This window comes from Eubalaena glacialis, chromosome 15 (genome assembly GCF_028564815.1).
Source record: "Eubalaena glacialis isolate mEubGla1 chromosome 15, mEubGla1.1.hap2.+ XY, whole genome shotgun sequence".
NCBI classification, from domain to species: Eukaryota; Metazoa; Chordata; class Mammalia; order Artiodactyla; family Balaenidae; genus Eubalaena; species Eubalaena glacialis.
In genome coordinates, this window is record NC_083730.1 from 14353201 (window position 1) to 14372871 (window position 19671).

At 36.4% G+C, this 19671-nt stretch overlaps 2 protein-coding genes across 10 annotated transcripts in view; one reads left to right on the plus strand and one right to left on the minus strand.

Moving 5' to 3' along the window:
- RELCH (RAB11 binding and LisH domain, coiled-coil and HEAT repeat containing) overlaps positions 1-871 on the minus strand; it is a 123333-nt gene extending 122462 nt beyond the window's left edge. For 5 of the 6 annotated variants that reach the window (XM_061170508.1, XM_061170507.1, XM_061170506.1 and 2 more), the window contains exon 1: positions 145-871. In XM_061170508.1, the coding sequence (XP_061026491.1) occupies positions 145-664 (520 nt within the window). In that variant the 5' untranslated portion in view covers positions 665-871. The remainder of the gene's footprint in view (positions 1-144) is intronic. The other variant, XM_061170511.1, reaches the window with a different exon arrangement.
- A 260-nt stretch (positions 872-1131) lies between these two features.
- The window catches only part of PIGN (phosphatidylinositol glycan anchor biosynthesis class N), a 166166-nt gene continuing 147626 nt past the window's right edge, over positions 1132-19671 (plus strand). For all 4 annotated transcript variants that reach the window (XM_061168923.1, XM_061168922.1, XM_061168924.1 and 1 more), the window contains exons 1-6: positions 1132-1296; positions 3191-3341; positions 10899-11147; positions 13197-13318; positions 13930-14028; positions 15718-15824. In XM_061168923.1, the coding sequence (XP_061024906.1) occupies positions 10927-11147; positions 13197-13318; positions 13930-14028; positions 15718-15824 (549 nt within the window). In that variant the 5' untranslated portion in view covers positions 1132-1296; positions 3191-3341; positions 10899-10926. The remainder of the gene's footprint in view (positions 1297-3190; positions 3342-10898; positions 11148-13196; positions 13319-13929; positions 14029-15717; positions 15825-19671) is intronic.

Here is a 19671-nt window from a genome sequence, read left to right on the forward strand (position 1 = left end):
CGCCGCAAAAGATCACCCCCCGCCCCAACTCTCTAACTAAAATGTTCCTCATACTCAGTACCCGCCCGGAAGTACCCCCTCCCCACAACTACCCCTTGCAATCCCAACAGTCCAGCCGGAGTGACAGGGCTGTTGTTCACTTACTGAGCTGTCCCCCACCCGACGTAGTACTCGGCTCCCGACCTCCTGCGCCTCCAACGCCGGCTGCTCCAGGGATCCCCGGCGCCCCTAACCCCGGCGGGGTCCCGCTCTGCCTCTCGAAGTTGCCGGGATTGGAGAAGTAGTCGCGCAGCCGAGGGAGCTCGCGGCCGCTCTCTAACAGCTCGGTGTGCAGCTCCAGGGCGGTCAGCAAGTATTGATCGCGCAACAACTGAGCCGCGATCGCATCAACTGACAATCGGGCCGGGGTCTCCCCGGTGACCCCCAGTGCCACCGCAGCCGCCGACGCCTCCCCAGGGAGCCCTGGCCGTGCACTGCTCCCTAAGGCCACGGGATCCTGGGGCGATAGCGAGTCCGCAGAGCCAGGATCTAGGCCGACCCCGGAACTCAGCCGAAGTCCTGCCCGCCGCTCGTCGGTCGCTGAAACCTCGTCCTCGTCCTCGTCCGAATCACTGAGGAATGGATTCACGCCGCCGCCACCACCTCCAGGCGCCATCGCCGCCATCTTATACTGTCAGGAGCGTGGGCGCCTCCCTGTCTGGCTCTGACAGGCCGCAGCCTGAATCCCCACTAAGCCTCAGCGGGCACTGGGCACCTCCAGGGCCCCGGATTGGCCACGTCCCGCCTCCTCACTTGGAGACCAGGCCCAGGCTCGGAGGCAAACGGTGTGGAAGCAGCACCACCCGCTGCCTCAGCCACAGCTGCAGCAGCAGCCCGGCTCTGCAGGCGTCTTCCTGGTCCCCAGTCTCGCGAGAAATGGCGCGTGCCGTGCCCCCCTCCCCGCCCCAGCTCCGCCCCCGCCCCGCCCGTTCTTCCCACTAGTGAGCAAAGATAGAGGGCCCCGCTCCCCGCTCCAAGACAAAAATCCCGTCCCACTCCTTTTTGATTGGCCTAATGAGGTAGGGGGCGGGGACTGGAGTTACGGAGGGCTGACCCAAGAATTATCGCGAGAGCAGCTTCTGGTCAGGTAAGTGTCAGGGGCGTTCAGTGGTTGAGGAGCGGTTATGACGGTGGCTTAGGAACATTCTCTTGGATGTCCTTTCGGGAACAGAGGGGCACTCTGACCTCGAGCTGGGTCACGCCTTCGCGGTGAGGAGGCCTCATTCCTGAGATCAGGCCTGACCTGTATAAGCCCAGGTAAAGTCCGGGACTAGTGGGGTTGAGGTGCGGTCACGCCCGCCGCCGAGCTGCTTCACTTTTCCTTAGCACGTTTCACTTTTTCTGCTGTGTGCCGCCAATTGATGACATTTTCTCCGCACGTGTAGCAAGTGCCCAGGGCAGGGGCTGTAGTCAGAATGTGGCTTCCTTTCTCTTCCTTGCCTTCCCAGCCGTGTGCCCGTTTGCCCTGGAGGCCTAGGAGAGCGCCTTCTCGCCACCGAGTTAGTAGTGATAGGGCAGGATGCCATAGGGTGAGGTGTGGGAGATGGAGAGAGTAAATGGAAAATGGAACTCAGAGGTTTGGATTTGCGTGGATCAGAGAATACCCTGATAGCCTCGACTTCAATAGCAAACTGTTAGGATCTCAGGATTTAATACACAGGGATGCCTCAAAATATCAAATGCAGTCCCTCAGTGGAGGGAAAAGTAAACTTAATCCTAGAGACGTTCAATGACCCGGTCAAGTCAACTCCATCAGTAAGTATTCAAAGGAACTAAAATCAGTTCTCTTATGTCCAAAGCCATTCTTTCTCCGCTATGCCTTGCAACATTTCTGACTTGTACATTTAGGCTGGAGTCAAGGTACTGACTGTGGAACTGAGAAATTGTTTTCAAACTTGGCTGCTTTTGACAGTTTTGATACATTTTATCAAATGTTAGCACAGTATACTAAGTTTGGACAGTATACAAAGTATACAGTATACTGTATACTTTGGACAGTATATATATATTGGACAGTATACAAAAATGTTAGCACAGTATACAAAGTTTGCCACTTTTGCACTTTTAGATTTCTCTGTCATTCTGCATAGGTTCTTCCTTTAAGCACCAAAATAGAGGTGGCAATAATTATGTTATCAGGTAAGTTATGTTACATTGAAGCAGTAAAGTATCTCCTTTAGGTCTGTGGAAAAATAAAAATATAGCGTTCTTATATAGCCTTAGGTCAGGTTATTGGTTTACATGTAAATGTATGCCAACAGTTAAATGTCGGCTTTAATTTCAGTTTACCCAGGCTCAGTAAACTAAAATTTTCATTTGAATGAGGATTTGGGTTTTTCGTTTTGTTTTTGGTAGAAGTTGTTTTTGATGTTATTAATACTAAGAATTCGAAGTATTTTTTATAGAACATTATCTCCTAATGTTTGAATTCTAAATTTTTGCGTGTGTGAGCCATATATTGAAGAAAAGCATGGGGAAAAAAATCCTGGATCTTAGAAAAATAGTATCAAACTAGTCAATGCTGTTACATATTTCTTAGCTAAAAGGATTGCTGCTCCTTATTGCGTTTGCCAGAGAGACTGAAAATGGAACCAATTTCTGGAATGGAGAAATGGAAGGGATTAGGGAATGGCATGGAAAGGGCATGATTAGAAATGGGTTGTTTGTATAGTACAATATTTCTATCTCTGTAATGGGGAATTGTAGAAATCTTTTGTATTTAGGGTCCCTGCACTTAGGGTCTTCCCTTAGAGGATTGTGCTTATTAGGTTGAAGAGCCTAAAGTTCATATCCCAGTTCTGCCAATTATTTGCTGTGAGACTTTTAAATAGTTACTTGACTTCTCTCAGCCCTCATCTGTCGAGGGGATACTGAAAGTATATAGAATTAGGAATGTGCTTGTCACCGTATCTGGTACCTAGTACACAATAAATGTTATAGTCAGTTATCAATTAATGTAATACTAGTATATGGAGAACATTTGACAGACTTTTAAAAATAAAGCAAAACAAACCCGTTGTCAATTGTTTAGTAGCTACAGCCAGAAAAAGCAATTAAGGTAGTAGGCCCCAAAGGGAATATCTTTAATTTAAGGTCTGATTTCTAAAATGAAAGTTGAAAATATCAATAGATTTAAAATATGTTTCCTCAGAGAGTCGTAAGAAGTTGGATGTAGAAGTCCTTCCATGATTGGCTTCCTATAACAAGTCTGTAGTTTCCTGATTCTACTTCGTATCCTATAATCATGGACTTGTTTATGTGACCTTCCAAGCCCGTAACCAATCAACTGGCCAGTCTTCTCAGTAAGTACTTTTCTCTTCCGCAATACATAGAGGTTTACTTACCAATTAAAAATGTTTAAGAAATAGCACATACTAGAATATTAATAATTGCTGATCTCTACTTTTAATAATTTGCTGTTAATATTGTTGAGAAATTTTCTTTCTACTTAGCAAGATCTGCATTAATTTGGTCTTTACAGCTAATGTTTCACTGAATAATATGGATAGTCATTGAAGTTTGTATCTTAGTGATGAAAATATAAAAGATCGCTTTTTTCCAAGCACTTAAATCATTTTTGTGTTTAAAACATTATTTTTTGCTTTAGTAGTCTTAAAATAACCACAAGTAATATTTTAAATGCAAGTTTTTCATTGACTTAAAGTTTTATAAGTATCTAATTTTTTATACATTTTTATGCATTCTAATTTTTTAACATTGTTTTTCAGCATGTGGTAAACATCCCACAGATATAAGCTAAATAACTTTTATTGATACATGGTTATGTGTATTTTAAAATTTTTAGTAATTATTCATTTATTTTGGTGGTTTCCAAATGATTCATCCATGACAAAGTTTTCTTTTTCACTAAATCTGAATAAAAAGTGATTTTTTAAAAACAGAAATATTAAGTAATAATATTGCTTAATTACATGTGCTTAGCAATAATAAAATAAGTAGTGTGTGAAGAATGATATTTTGGAATCACCGAAATTTTATGTATAGTAAATGACTTAAACATAAAAGTTGTTGTAGTTGTTTTTAAGTATCCTGAATCTTCACAGTTCATGCGTGTGTTCTGGAGGAGGAATAAATAGAGAAACAAGGCAGCCTCTAGTGGCTATTGTGCATATTACATTTACCTTTGAAATGATAATTGCAAGTCATTTATTAGTCCTTAGTAAGTGCCCAGGACTGTGAGGAATGCTGGAGAAAGCCTGTCTTGCTGTCCTGGAATCAGCTTTAAATGATAAGAGACAGACATTACTACAAATAGTCAGAGTCATAGCCATATAATTGTAAACTGAAGTAAAGGTTTTGGCTTCCGATTTGGACTGCATAGCCCCTGAGGAAATGATGCTTGAGAGTGCAAGGTAGGGACTTGACTAGGAGCCCACTGTCACTATATAACAGAGCTAGATTTTTATGTTGGCTGTTACAGCTTCAGGGTCAAAGTTCTCAAACACAATTTTTGTTTCACTACTTCAATAAGGTTTTGGGTAGTGGAAAATTTGTATTATCCTTTAACACATAAACTTTGATACTTTATATAGAAGAGTTGTGTAATAGCAATGGAGAAAAGAAAGACCATAAGTCCAGGGAGTTATTTGTAAATACAAATGAAAGTGAGAAGTGATATACATATTTCCTTATTTATAAGCATGAAAAGGAGAGTACTCAGGTTTCCATGGTAAAGAGGAGTATTTAAATCAGTGTGAGCTTCTGTACATCTAGATATATACAGTACGTACTTTAGTTGTAAATAAAGTTTAAGATCTAACTGAAATGAATTAAGTACTTGAAAAATGACTTACTTTGCATAACTAAATATGATACCTGATAGATGGGGTCCTGAGCTAGAGGACAGAAAAAAGGATAAGTGAATAGAATATTATGAATAATTTTGGAATAATAAATTTGACAATTTGGATGAAATGGACAAATGGACAAATTAAAAGATACAACTACCAAAACTCACTCAACAAGTAGTAAATAATCGTAACATCTCTCTGTATATGAAGAATTTATAGTTAAAAACCTTCCAACAAAGAAAACTCTGAGCCATTGGTTTCATTGGTGAATTCTGTCACACAAGAAAGGAAGAAATAATATAAATTCTACACAGACTCTTCCAAAAAATAAAAGAGGTAACAGCACTTCCCAATGCATTGTCTGATACCAAAACCAGAAAAAAAAGAAAATTATAGTCTAATATCTCTAATAAATATTACTTCAAAATGCTAAATAGTATTTCAGGAAATAAAATCCAATAGTATATAGAAAGGATAATACTTAATGATCAAGTGGGGTTTGTTCTGGGAGTGCAAACTTGGTTTAACGTTGGAAATTCAATCAGCGTAATTCACCACATTGGGAGACTAAAAGAGAAAAACCGAATGATCATGATCATCTCAATAGATGCAACAAAAGCATTTGACAAAATCCAGCATTCATTCACAGTTTAAAACTCTTTGCATATTGAGAGTAAAAGGGAATTTCTTTAACTTAAGAAAGGGAATCTACAAAACCTGGAAAACTGACAACTTTCACCCTAAGACTGGAAACAAGGCAAGGATTTCTGTTGTTACTACACCTATTCAACATTATACTAGAGGTCCTAGACAGTACAACAAGCGTGAGACATAAATAAAAAAGTATAGATTGCTAAGAAGTCCTTTTTTCACAGGTGACATAATTATCTCTTTAGAAAATCAAAAGGTACCTACATAAAAGCTACTATAACTAATAATTTTTCAGTGTTGCAGGATACAAAGTGAATATAAAAATCAGTGGTAATTTAAGAACTAACAAGGGGAAATTGAAATAAAAAATACCATTTACAATAATATCAAAAAATGAAATATGTAGGGATGAATCACAGAGGCATGAGGAAACTTTTGAGGGTTATGGGTATGTTAACTATCTTGACTGTAATTATTATACACTTTAAATATATACAGCTTATTATAGGCCAATTATGCCTCAATAAAGCTATAAAAATGCTATAAAGAATATTATTGGGACACTTCAAAAATCTGTAGTATACATGGTAGATTAGATAAAAATACTGACGTTGAGTGTACTGAAGTTGATAACTCTACTGTAGGTATATATGGGAGTATCATTATTCTCAGGAAGTAAACACTGAAGTATTTAGGGGTAAAGGGCCATAGTGTATGTAAATTATCTTCACATGGTTCAGAAACAATATTATGTGACACACACCACCCCCCCCAAACCTCCCACCCGCACACATGGGAGGGGTAAGTTAAAGAGGTGAGGCAGGGACCAGAGAGGCAAGAAGGAGAAAATGATAAAGCAAGTGGGAAAAATGTTAACGTTAGATGTATATGGCTAAGGGGTGTATGGATATTCATACCACTATTGCAGTTTTTCTCTGAATTTGGAATTGTTTGAAAATAAAAATGTTAAAAATCTATACTAAAGTGTTGTCATTTACAAAAATTCCTTAGGTGGGACACAAAATACAATTGCCAAAAGAAAATTAATTGAACTTAATCAGAATTTAAAAGTACTGCTATTTGAAAAACACTGTTTAAAAAGTGAAAAGGGAAAAAAAGAGGATTAAAAAAAGTTCATTAAATGCATGAGAAGTTGCTCAACGTTATTGGTTATCAGGGAAAGGTAAATTAAAACCACAATAGGTTACCACTACACTCCCACTAACTGTAATTGAATATACTCAAGAGTGGGGGGCAACATTATAACAATATATAAGAAATTATAAAGCACATTATACTTACTATAAAGTAAATTCTAAAACAACATTTATAGCCAAATTATAGATTGTCAATAAAATAAAGTTTTAAAACACTTAAAGACATTGCTTGTAGGTGTGTTAAGCAGTTTGGAAAAAGTTTGGCAGTTCTTTTTATACGTTTAAACATCTGCTTACCATTTAACCCAGCAATTCTAATTCTGCATATTTATTCAAGAGAAATGAAAGCATATATTCACAAAGTCATTTACTGTTCATAGAAGCTTTATTTATAATAGCCCAAAACTGGAAACAATTCACATATCCATCAAGAGGTGAATAGATAAACAATTTGTAGTATATCCATATAATGGATCCTTCTCGGTATTAAAAAGGAACAAACAACTGAATCACAGCCGTGCATGAATCTCAAAAATGTAATACTGAATGAAAGCAGATACAATAAAGTACATACTGCATGATTCCATCTCAGTGACACTTTAGAATGCTAAAAATTAATCTTGCATCACAGAAGGCAGTGATTGCTTATGGTCAGAGCTGTGGGGACGGGGTTTGACTGCAGAGGGACATGGGGGAACTTCTTGGAATGATAAAAATATTCTATATCTTGATTCTGGTGGTTGGTTATATGAGTGTATATGTTGGTCAAAACTTATAAAATGTAAAATGTCCATTTTTGTATATAAATTATACTTTAATAAAGTTGATTGAAAGATTTAAAAATAGATGCCATTCATTAGAGTGCGTCAGAAAAAATTTAGTAAGACTGTTGACCTTAGAATAATTAACTCTAAATAAGTGGAATGTATTATAACAAGAACCCTTATACTCAAAAGAAAAACAATTGTATGAACTAATGGTAATTTTTATTTAATATGCATATATTAAAAAAATGGTTAAAAACATACATTAGTAGGTAATTTTTTGGATCTGAAAGAATTATCACAGGGCTCCTTGTTAGCATTGAAAAGTGGGCTACTAGATATTGTATTTTTGCATACATCTTTTGATTGCCTAATATCCCACATATCTTCAAAGTCTTTCCTTGCTTTGGCTGGGTTCTTTGCCTCGTTCTTTGTGGTCCTACTAAAACATGTGGTCGTGCGTATTCAACACGGACATGTGGTCCATGTCTATTCACTTTTCTAATTCTGTTGCTGAGCATAATACTTGCAAAATAGTAGGTTTTGAATAAATGTTGTTGAAGTAGGATTCATTTTAGCCAAAATTACTTTGCCATTCATTTTAATAAGTTCCTTAAAAAACATTGATTGAGCACCTACTTTCTCAGTAGGTAGGACATAACAGTGGTGAACAAGATATCAATCTGTGTCCTTATGGGGCTTATATTCTAGTGGAAGAGAATCACTAAGTAAATTTCAACAATAAATACAGAGCGTGTCATTGTTTATATCAGGGAAAATGAAGAAAGGGTCTACTTTAGGGTGGTGTAGAAACCTTGAGGAGGCGACATTTGAGAAGATGGTGTGAAAAATAAGAAGGAGCCCGCCATGGGAAGAGCCAGCTGAAGAGCCCAGAGATAGTTCACTTGGAACTGAGTGGTTTCCCTGGATGCAAGACTTCCAGTGCCCAAAGCGGGGGGTGGTGGGGGGGTGGGGGGGGTGGTCCCAGGCACAACAGGGTGGTCCAGCTGCTCCACTGTGCTCTAGGCTCCAGCTCTTCTTGCTTTCACAAGGATTTTTAACTCCTGCAGTTACTCCACCTTTCTGTTGCAGCGTTAATTTCTTTCTACATTTGAAATCATTCCTCAGCACACAGATCTAGTGTCTCCTACCTGAGGAAAACCCTCTATTGGCCATACATCAATTTTCATTTAAGAAAAGAACTTTTCTTGAGACTTAGCATTCTCCCAAAGAGCTGTACTCATCCCACTGTCTTTCCCTCCCTGACCTCCCATTTACTTTCGAGCAAGCACGTTCATGGGGCTTACCTCTCACTACTCTGTTGAAATTCCTCAGTAAGGTTAACAAGGACTTCAGTTTGCTGCCCTGCTCTTACTCCAGTCTTTAAGTGTATCTGATAAAGTTGACCACACCCTCCTCTCTTGAAACACTGATATTAATAATAATTTCCGTGTTTGAAATCTTGTCCTTTAGAATATTCTGCTTAACGTCTCCTTTTTAATTCATCAAATTTAGTTTGTTGTACTGTGTGTATTTGAAGTGATGACTTTTTCTTCAGGAGGGCTTGTGAGATAAGCAAGAGAAATATATATTGCAAGTGTTTAATTAATTTATCATTAGGAGAATCAGTATTCAGCTGAAACAATTATTTCCATATATAGCATATCAAAGGCCTTAAAGATGTTCGTAGCCTTTGATTCAGTGACTGTACTTATAGGCAGTATCTTAAGCAGATAACGTGAAATGTCTGAAAAATTAACATAAAAATTATATATAAATTTAGATTAATCACATTGATACTTTTAATAGTAAAAACCTGCTTAACAATATGGGGGTGATCAGGAAAATTAAAATGCACCCATAGAATAGAGTTATGGTAATGGTAAATGATGTGTAGGAAAAGGTGGGTTATTTTTTTAAATAACAGAAATGTTAATGTATAATAAAGGAAAAAATCTATATAAAATTGTGAGCCTCTATAAAAATGTAGATAGGATAAAAATTGTAAGAAACTGTGAACAGATTTTTCTTTAGGTAGTAGAAGTGTAGGTAATTTTTCTATATTTCCAAACTTACCACAGTGATTTTATTTTTATAATCAGATTGCTATTATTAAGATGGGAGTTGCCATGTAGTCAAAGCTCATAAGGAAAATACATATTTATTCTGAGAGTGTTGCCTTAGATTGCAGAATAGCATCTACTCAGTAAGGGACTTTTATAATTTGTGGAATATCTTTGATATTTAGTTGACTCTTGATTCTCCCAAGAAAAAAGTGGCCCATAATTTGACCATTTTCTCTATTTTATTTTATTATTTTATTATATGCTTGACTTTGATAAGGTTTCTTCCCCAATGTTTCAGTTTTTTTGCAGGATATTTTGCCACCCTTTCCTTTCATAATGTACTTCTTCAGGCCAGGAAGAATAAGATGTATCTGTAATTAAATTAACTCATCTTTGGTGTTTTTCAGCCAAGCGTCACTATGTGTAACTAATGCAGTTACATTACAAGAAGGACAAGTTAGAGTACTTTGCTGTTATTTGTAATCTGGGGAGAGATTCACCAACAAAAGCAAATTGTAGACTGGCTTGAAAAGCACTCCCATGGACTCCCATTGATTTAGGCAGTTAATGGTATATTTAAATGTGTTATTTAAATGTTTCACATTGCTTAGTTTTCCTTCCCTAAGTATTTGTAAGCTCATCAGATTTGTGACTGTGTCACTTTGGTGGTCTCTGTAGTTCCCCAGCACACAATTATGCGCTTAATATGTGCACAGAACATTTTTACTGAATGAATGAATGTAACCCTCTGCTTTTTTGTATTGGTTCAGGGAACTAAAATAAAGTGTTCCCTTAATGAGTGTAAATCTTCTGACGCAAAGACGAAATTTAACTACTTTTTCCTTCCCCTACTAAATGGACAAAATGCATGTTGTCTGCTCAACTTGGTGATAGTCAAGAGAAGCTAAAACTGTCCTGAGCTGATAACCAGAAGTCAAAAAAAAAAAAAAAAAAGAAGCACAAATAGTTAAATAATGTTAAATTCTGAGAATATCAATGGTTGTCACATGGGTAACCAAGACCACCATGAGTTATATTTTCTATTTTATACAGGATTTGACTTGACTGAACCTTAACTCATTTTAGGACTCATTTAATTCTTTCTTTGTTTTTTGATCCTATGTTAGTTTTTATGAGCTTAGTATGCATTTAAGTTTATTATAAATAGTTTATTGGTGCTAATTACTTATGATACTTGAACTTTTCTTTTTGTTTGAGTGTACTTTATCATATATTTTATTTCTGTAATATCTCATTATTAAATAATGCTTGTTACCATCATAAATGAAGGTGAAGCTGTGTTATGTAATATTTTAAAATATACAATCTATATGTAGTCATCAAAATAAGTGAAAGTATATATGATTGCACTAAGGCTTACCCAAATTTAATCTTGTTCCCTCTTTTCAGTTTTTCTTGAAGATTATTTACACGGGATATGCTGCTGTACATTATTTTGGGATTGCTCATACATTTGGTGTTCTTCGCCTCCATCTTTGACATTTACTTTACATCTCCTTTGGTTCATGGAATGACTCCTCAGTTTACGCCATTGCCTCCCCCAGCGAAAAGATTAGTGCTGTTTGTTGCTGATGGCCTGCGAGCAGATAAACTTTATGAATTAGATGAAAATGGAAATTCTAGGGCACCATTTATTAGGTAAGCATGTCAACTGGTACAAAGACATCTCTGGAAAATGTTATGCTAATACTGTTTATCTCACGTTGGGTAGAGGAGTGATGATGAGAAAGAGAATAGGGCACATATACATTGGCCTTTGCCATAGAGATTAGCAAGTTTATTTCCTTCTAGGAGTTATTTCTCATATTGTGGAAGTTGCTATCAGGTGAATCGAAATGAATGACCTTAGCTGCTTGGCCTAACTTGTCCTCATTTCTGAAACCTGGCTTACAACTCACTATATTGTCCTTTTCTTATTAATGACAAGCATATATATTAGTGAATTGCCAATTGCAAAGGTGTTTAACTAGAAAATATAGACTTCAACTCAAAATACATCTTCTATAAAATATATGAAGCCCTTCCAAGTCTATATCACTACATAATGTAATTTTGGATTCTATTAAGTGGCTTTGAAAAGAAATATTTAATTTTTGGGGCTTAGGGGACTCCTGCAATCAACTGTTCTTTTTCTGATTCATAGCAAGCCCCTCAAAAGCCCTTCCTAATGCTGTTGTAGAGAGATTAAAACTCAAATTCAATTGGAAATTTATCTAAAATCGTCTATCTTTCTCCTGCCCCTGTCATGATTTCTTTCTATCTCTTTACCCTATTTCAGTTTTCTTTATAGTACTACTTAGCATGTGCAACTTCCACTAAGGCTGGGACTTTGTTTTCTATACTACTTTATCTCTAGTTCCTAGAACATACAGGCAATTAATAAATATTTGTTGACTGCTAGAAGAATGAATGAGCCTGAATTCTATGTTGAATTTCCAGGAATAAATTTATGGTGCCTCAAAGAAATGCATAATATACTAAAGTATGCAAATATATGAGCAACTCAGGGCAATAGGAAAATATGAGTAGGAAAATAAGATCAAGCCTGGGTTAAGTTCAGTACACAAAAATGTGTAACATAAATTTCTATGAATAGTTTAAAAATTGGGGTGATATATTTGGTTGAATTTCTTAGTTGTCGAAGAAAGGAGAGAAATATAGTTCATTGCAAAATTAATAAGATATAAAATATACTGGTTGTTAAGGCAAAGGCAAGGCTTTCTGGTACCACTTGCGTCTCCTTGGGGTGTTACATAGAGGGCAAAGGGCTCACAGTTGATGTGCCTTGTGTTGTATGCCATTCTAGCTTCTTCTGAACCTTTTTTTTTGAAAGGTTTTATTTGTTCCTCACTGTTTTTTAAAAAATATGATCTGATCAAAATGTTTTCAACAGAAGTATCCACATTTCTTTATACCTCCCTCTCTCTGTTTGAGTTCAGTTTCCATTACCTAACTGAAGAAGTTAAGAAATATTTCTCCCTCAGCAGGTGGTTCAATGGTTTTTTAAGCCTTTTATTTTTATGTATATATTTGACCAAAGTTGGTTTTATTATGAGGTGTCAATATTAAAAGTGTCTAAACCAGCACTTTTAGATACTTTTCTACAGAACATTTTGAGAGTTGAAAGTTTATCTTGAAAGTTGTTACCAATGAATTAGTGTTTTATAACTTGTTGCTCTGCTGGCCTTTCACCTGCAACAGCATTACTGATAGTTTTGCATTTTCCCCCGAATTTTGCAAATCACTGTTAGACAACTTAAAGAATGTTGATACATTTTAGCAAAAGAAATTTTGGCCTGTTTTAATCTCAAATTTAGGAAGATAATTTAACCACCATCACACCTAAGAAAATTTAACATTGACAAAATAATATTGTGTATATCAATGATTTCTTATGTAACATACCATTTCAATACTTTGTGGCTTTAAACAATAATGGTGTATTTTGTCTTGTGATCCTGTACAGTGGTTGAGTGGTTCTTTGTCTCACCTGGGCTTTCTTGTGCTACTGAATCCAGCTGGTGGGAGGGATAGGACTGTGCTCAAGTGGGATCAGAAAGATTCCTTTCCTTCTTAAATTTTGACTCATTCTTTTGACTGGATTCCTTCAGTAATTTATTTTTCTATAGCCTTAACAGAGCATTTGATCATAGTCTATGTTAACTATTCATCTGTAACATCTTTTAGGAATATCATAATGCATGAAGGCAGCTGGGGGATATCTCACACACGTGTGCCAACTGAATCTCGGCCAGGCCATGTAGCCCTGATAGCAGGGTTTTATGAAGATGTCAGTGCAGTTGCCAAAGGTATTGTCTATTTAGATGATTTTATCACATGAAAAATTTATCGCAAAAATATTGCTTCTTTAACACTGAATCATGACACAAAGTGAAGTATGTTTTGAGATACTTTTTTTTTGGCCATGCTGCGTGGCATGTGGGATCTTAGTTCTCTGACCAGGGACCGAACCGACGCCCCCTGCAGGGGAAGCATGGAGTCTTAACCACTGGACCGCCAGGGAAGTCCCTGTTTTGAGATACTTTTGACAAGTATTTTAGCATGCCTAACTCACATAAACACACACTGGGATTGACTCAAGAATTAAGCTTTAGCTTTTTATCATCCTGTGCTATTGATAGAATATGATTGGATGGATTCATGGATTTCCTAGATCTTAACACTCGAAAGGTCAAAAGTGATTCTATATTTTAGTAAGAAGTAAATTATCTATTGTAAGCGTTTTAAAAAAAATTGTAATATAATACATGTAACAAAATCTGTTATTAGTTTTGCATTTGTTCTGCAATTAATCCTCATTGTTATTATTTGAAAAATACTTCTTTAGGGGTTATACTAATATTTCATCATGTATATATTACTTTTGTCATTGTTTGCTTTTTTTCTCAATTACCTGAAGGATGGAAGGAAAATCCTGTAGAATTTGATTCTCTTATTAATGAAACCAGGCACACATGGTGCTGGGGGAGCCCAGACATCTTGGCTATGTTTGCCAAAGGTAAAAGTCATTGATTATATTTCCTCAGCTATTAAATAGGCAATAAATCAGTATGGTAATTTAAAATATATACTATATTTTATTGATTTTGAAATACATGTTTTTACATATTTAACATCTCTGAAATAAGGGTGTATATTACAATAGATAGACATGTCAGTTTGATTTTTTTCCTTCTTAGTTGTACTTGAAATGTTGAATTATACAGTTTTTAATACCTTCGATTCGATGAAATGGTATATGACTCTTAACATCTAACAGCTTTTTAATCTTGGGCAAGTTAGATAACTTCTCTGAATTTCAGTTTTCTTTTCTGTAAAATGTGATAATAATAATAATAATTTCTATCTTCTAGGTTTGTTTTAGGGATTAAATAAGATAATTCATGTGAAACATTTAGCAAAATGCTTATTATGATGATGATAACTCCTCATTATGATGATGATGTAGATGTCTGGTTCATTTTACTTTGATAGATTATTACTAAGAAGTTAGTAGATAGTCACATAAAGATTTAAATGTTAAAATTTTTATTTATAACTTCTATTTGCATATATTCAGGATCATGCCATTTGGATTTGTTGTATTTGTTGTATTTCTGTGCATGACGAATCTGCAAGTATTAGAACATCTCTTGATTAGAAAATTCATTTACATTATTTTCTAAAATCAGTTGGATTCCATTTGAATTTTGTATCATTAAATGCTTTTTAGTGAGAGCATTATGATCATTTCACCTAATGAAAAAGTTTACACTTTGTCAAGAATATAATATAATAATTGTAATTACTAAAGATTATTATATGTCTCAAAAGCAAAACAGATATTCAGAATTTTCTGTATGATAGTCACAGAACATTATTATGTAGAGCAGGTCAAAAAACTCATACTGCTTGCCATTTATATACTCCCTTCTTTGGAAAGCAGTTAAGCTTTTTGGGGGACTGGTGGTGGTGAGGATGGATTAAGTTGCTATGGCCACCAAACTTACCTCTCTACTTCTGACTACAGTTGATAGGACAGGACACCTGAATTGGAGATAATCGAATAAGAATGTTCCATTTCTTATGGCAACCCACAGACCCACTCAGATCTTTACTTAGAATGTGGGAAGTAGAATGGCTGAACAGTAGAATAGTATCATTAGAGCTAAGCTGATATTATAAGAGATTTGTCATTATTTTGTTATATCTCTTACTTATGAGCTGTAAGAGCCTAACTCAGAAATTCACTAAGTTGATTAGATTCTTAATAAAATCCTACAAATGTGTAAGATTAATATATTTGTTGACCCTTTCAAACTATTTGGCAATAAGCAATATTTATTCTCTTATACTGAGAAAAATGCACATATTTTATGAATAAAAGAATTGAAATATTTGAATTTTCTTCTTGGTTAGGGAATTTTGTAAAACAAATGATTTCATCTATTTTAGATTGTACCATCCTTAGATGCACAAATTCTTTGAATAGTTTAATCCTTACAGGGAGACAAACTTTGTTGTTTACTTTTGTGCTGTCGTGTATTCATTAGCACTGTGACTTTGGCAAGTTAATTAACTCACTTGCAGTGTATCTGTAAAATTGGAATATGTTACTGTGAGAACAAAAACAACAGCATATGTTATAGTATAAACTATGGTCCATGGCAGATCATTAAAAATTTTTTTCTCCAAATTTCCTTTTCAGGTGCTAGTGGAAACCATGTTTTTGCACATAATTATGACGCTTACAGTGAGGATTTTGGTGCCCAGGATGTAACAAAACTGGATACCTGGGTTTTTGATAATGTGAAGGTACGTGCTATTGAGTGGCTAATCTACAGCACACGTATTTGTACCTAATGTACTAGAAACTGATTTGTTAGTAAATGCATCTTCGTTTTTTTTACTTGTATGAACTTGAAAGTTCTTTATTGTAGCATACTATTTTAAAAAGACTGGATTCTAGGAAATTACATATTCTACAATAACCAATTAATAGAAGTTTAAAAAAAATAATTTAAAAAAGTTAACTCTGGGCTTCCCTGGTGGCGCAGTGGTTGAGAATCCGCCTGCCAATGCAGGGGACACGGGTTCAATCCCTGGTCTGGGAAGATCCCACATGCCGCGGAGCAGCTAGGCCCGTGCGCCACAACCACTGAGCCTGTGCTCTGGAGCTTGCGAGCCACAACTGCTGAGCCCGCGTGCCACAACTACTGAAGCCCACGCGCCTAGAGCCCGTGCTCTGCAACGAGAGAGGCCACTGCAATGGGAAGCCCACGCACCGCAACGAAGAGTAGCTCCCACAGCTGGAGAAAGCCCATGCGCAGCAACGAAGACCCAATGCAGTCAAAAATAAATAAATAAAATAAATAGATTTATTAAAAAAAAAAAAGTTAACTCTTAAATTCCGTGTTTCTGACAGTAAAATGAGCCCTTGGTTGGATTTAGGAAACCTGCATTTCTTTCCTAGTTTGCTGAATCATCCTAGGTAAACCTTCTTGATCTTTCATTGACCACAGAACCAGTCTCTTACAAGTAGTGGGACCATGTGATTTGTGTGAAAGTCTTCTGAAAAATGCTGTTCAAATCTAATGCATTTATTATAACATAAAGTAGATGTTTAAAAAAATTGTACTTTAAAGAAAAATTAGATAAGCAAAAACAAATTCACAAGTTAATCATAATAAAATATTTGAATTTCGTTAAGATATCAAGTTTTTTGGACTGTTAGTGACAATCATCACAGCTTCACCAGGAATCCAGTAGAATTTATATTTTCAAAAATTGTGTGAAAATCTCAGCTGTGGATATTGGCTCACTCCTTTCTATCAATCTATTCTTTCTCATCTCCAAATTATAACTCATAATTCATCTGTTGTAAGAAGCATTCATTGATTGACCCTTAATGATTCTTCCTTTTACCAGTAGTGTCTTTGGACTGACATTGCGGACTTCTCCATAATGTAGTCATTTTTATTGTTTGTTTGTAAAAAGTCAGTATGTGTCTGCATTTTTCTTTGTATTTACTTATCAGGAATTAAGTGCTCAATGTGTTCTTTGATAAACCCTATTTCTTTTATCAGAATATTTTTCCTTGAAGCTTTCTTTTTTCATTTAACATATGCTTTTGTCAAAAGGGAAAACCTTCAAGTTAAATAAAATCTCTTCAAAAAAATAATTAGCAATTTATTTTGCTATCACTTCTTAATATAATTGACTTATATCAGTATCTGCTTAAAGGCCTTTGGCTTCTAATTTCATAAACATAGCCAAAAATGTTCCAAAATCATGGATTTGATTCCTTGTGGATAGGCAGATAATGACTGGCCTGATTTTATGCCTTTTTTACTTTACTTCAATGCTGCTAGTTGGTGATATGATAGTGACCAGAAAAAAAATTTACCTACAACTTCATAAGATATGATAGAGACATGTACATTAATCAAGTAATAACAAAAATATGAAATCATCAACAATGATAAGTGGTGTGAAGGAAAAATGCAGGGACTAAGAATATATCTTTAGAAAATTCTGATCTGAACTAAACAGTTAGAGGAAGACTTTCCTGAGAGTTTTGAGATAGTCTCTGGAGAAGTATAGGAGACAAAAAAATGGATGGATCTGGATTGCATATAGAGAAGAGTATTTCAGGCCAACAGCGTTATGTAAACTTGGGCCCTGAAAGGAGAGCCAGCATAATGGATTTGGGGAACTGAAAAAAGGGGAGGTTAGCATGGCAGGAACACTTACTAGAGCACAGTCTGAGATCAGGCTAGAGAGGGAGTCAGGGGTCCAACCTGGACTTTGTGCCCTGGCCAGAGACTCATGCTTAATTCTAGTCAAACGGTTTACAAATATATGCCAATTTCTACTCCCTTTTTTAAAAATTGTGGTAAAATATCCATAGCCATCTCCTCTATTAGGTCTTCCATGACTTCCCTTTGCTTTACCCCACTTCCAGTTTGACTTAGAGAACCCTCTTCTATATTCCCTTAATACCTCTATCTTAGTACTTTATTACGCTATGCTGTAATTTTTGATACATTGGCAACAATTTCAATCCTATGGGAAAAGAATCTAAAAAAGAATGGAAAATAAAAAAAGATGTGTGAGGACTAACTGTTCCGATACATCCCAGAGGATTAAAAGGAACTCTGCTTTCATTTAAGCTTACAACTGCCTATATTATAAGCCATTGGATCTAACAAGCATTTCTGTACTGTTTCTGCAAAAAGGAGGGGATTTAAAAACAAAACAGGGACTTCCCTGGTGGCGCAGTGATTGGGAATCTGCCTGCCAATGCAGGGGACACGGGTTCAAGCCCTGGTCCTGGAGGATCCCACATGCCGCGGAGCAACTAGGCCCGTGCATCACAACTACTGAGCCCATGTGCCACAACTACTGAGCCTGCACTCTAGAGCCCGTGAGCCACAACTACTGAAGCCCATGTGCCACAACTACTGAAGCCCACGAGCCTAGAGCCCGTGCTCCACAACAAGAGAAGCCACTGCAATGAGAAGCTCGCGCACCACAACGAAGAGTAGCCCCTGCTCGCCGCAGCTAGAGAAAGCCCGCACGCATCAACGAAGACCCAACGAAGCCCAAAATAAATAAATTTATTTAAAAAAAAAAAAAAAGAAAAAAAAAAAGAAATAAATAAATAAAAAATAAAAACAAAACAAAACAACAAACAAAAAAACCCAAACAATTTCAATCCTATATACATCTTGTGGCAGAGATACTGTCTTTTTCACATTGTTAAATCTAAATTCCTATCATGGAATTCTCTGGTACATAGATACATGATTAATTTAGATTAAATTCAACTCTGTAATAGAAAAAAAAATATTGCTTAGAAGTTCTATCCCAATAAAAGATAATGCCAGAAGTAGGCAGCCCAAGATTGATGCAGTCCAAGATTGCCATAGTGGTTCCACAATGTCATTAAGACCCAGTCTCCTAAGTTTCTCTTCTATCCTCAGAGCATGGTTTTAGGCTTCAAAGTTGTCTTACGACCCAAGAGATGGTGGAGTTCCAGCCATTATTTTAAATGTTTTAGGCCAACAGTACAAGGAATCGAAAAGGACCTTCTCTCCTACTAAATTAAATTTATTTCAAAAAGCCTTAGGTCCACATAGTCCTTTGACCAAAATGTTTGACTTATATCTCATTGGCCATAACCAAAAAGGCACATGTAGCTGTGAGAGAGAATAGGAAATATGTAGGTTTTAAGTTTGGAGCACTGACATGTCCCATAAAATCAGAGGTTTTACTTCGAGAGAAAGGGAGACTGCATGCTGGGGTAGTCATCTAGTAGTCTCCCATGAGGTATAATAAATATTTGTTAAGTACAAAAATGAATGAGTGTCTTTGAGCTAAGAAAAGTGGGGTTGGTGGGCATAATTATACTAAATATTGGGGGGAAAGAAGCTAGGAGTGTATTCTATCTCTTAAGTACAAAAGACCAACTTTTTAAAAGGCAATGGGAATCTAATAGGCTGAGCTCTGTAAGATTAGTGTTTCATGGCTTCCCAGATCTTGTGTCCACATATGAATGAATAGCAGTTTTTACAAAGCTGAATATTATCAGTCATGAAACAAATTGTAAATTTGACTCAAGTTCAATTGCTAAGTTTTTTTGTTTCTTGTCAGCTTTCAA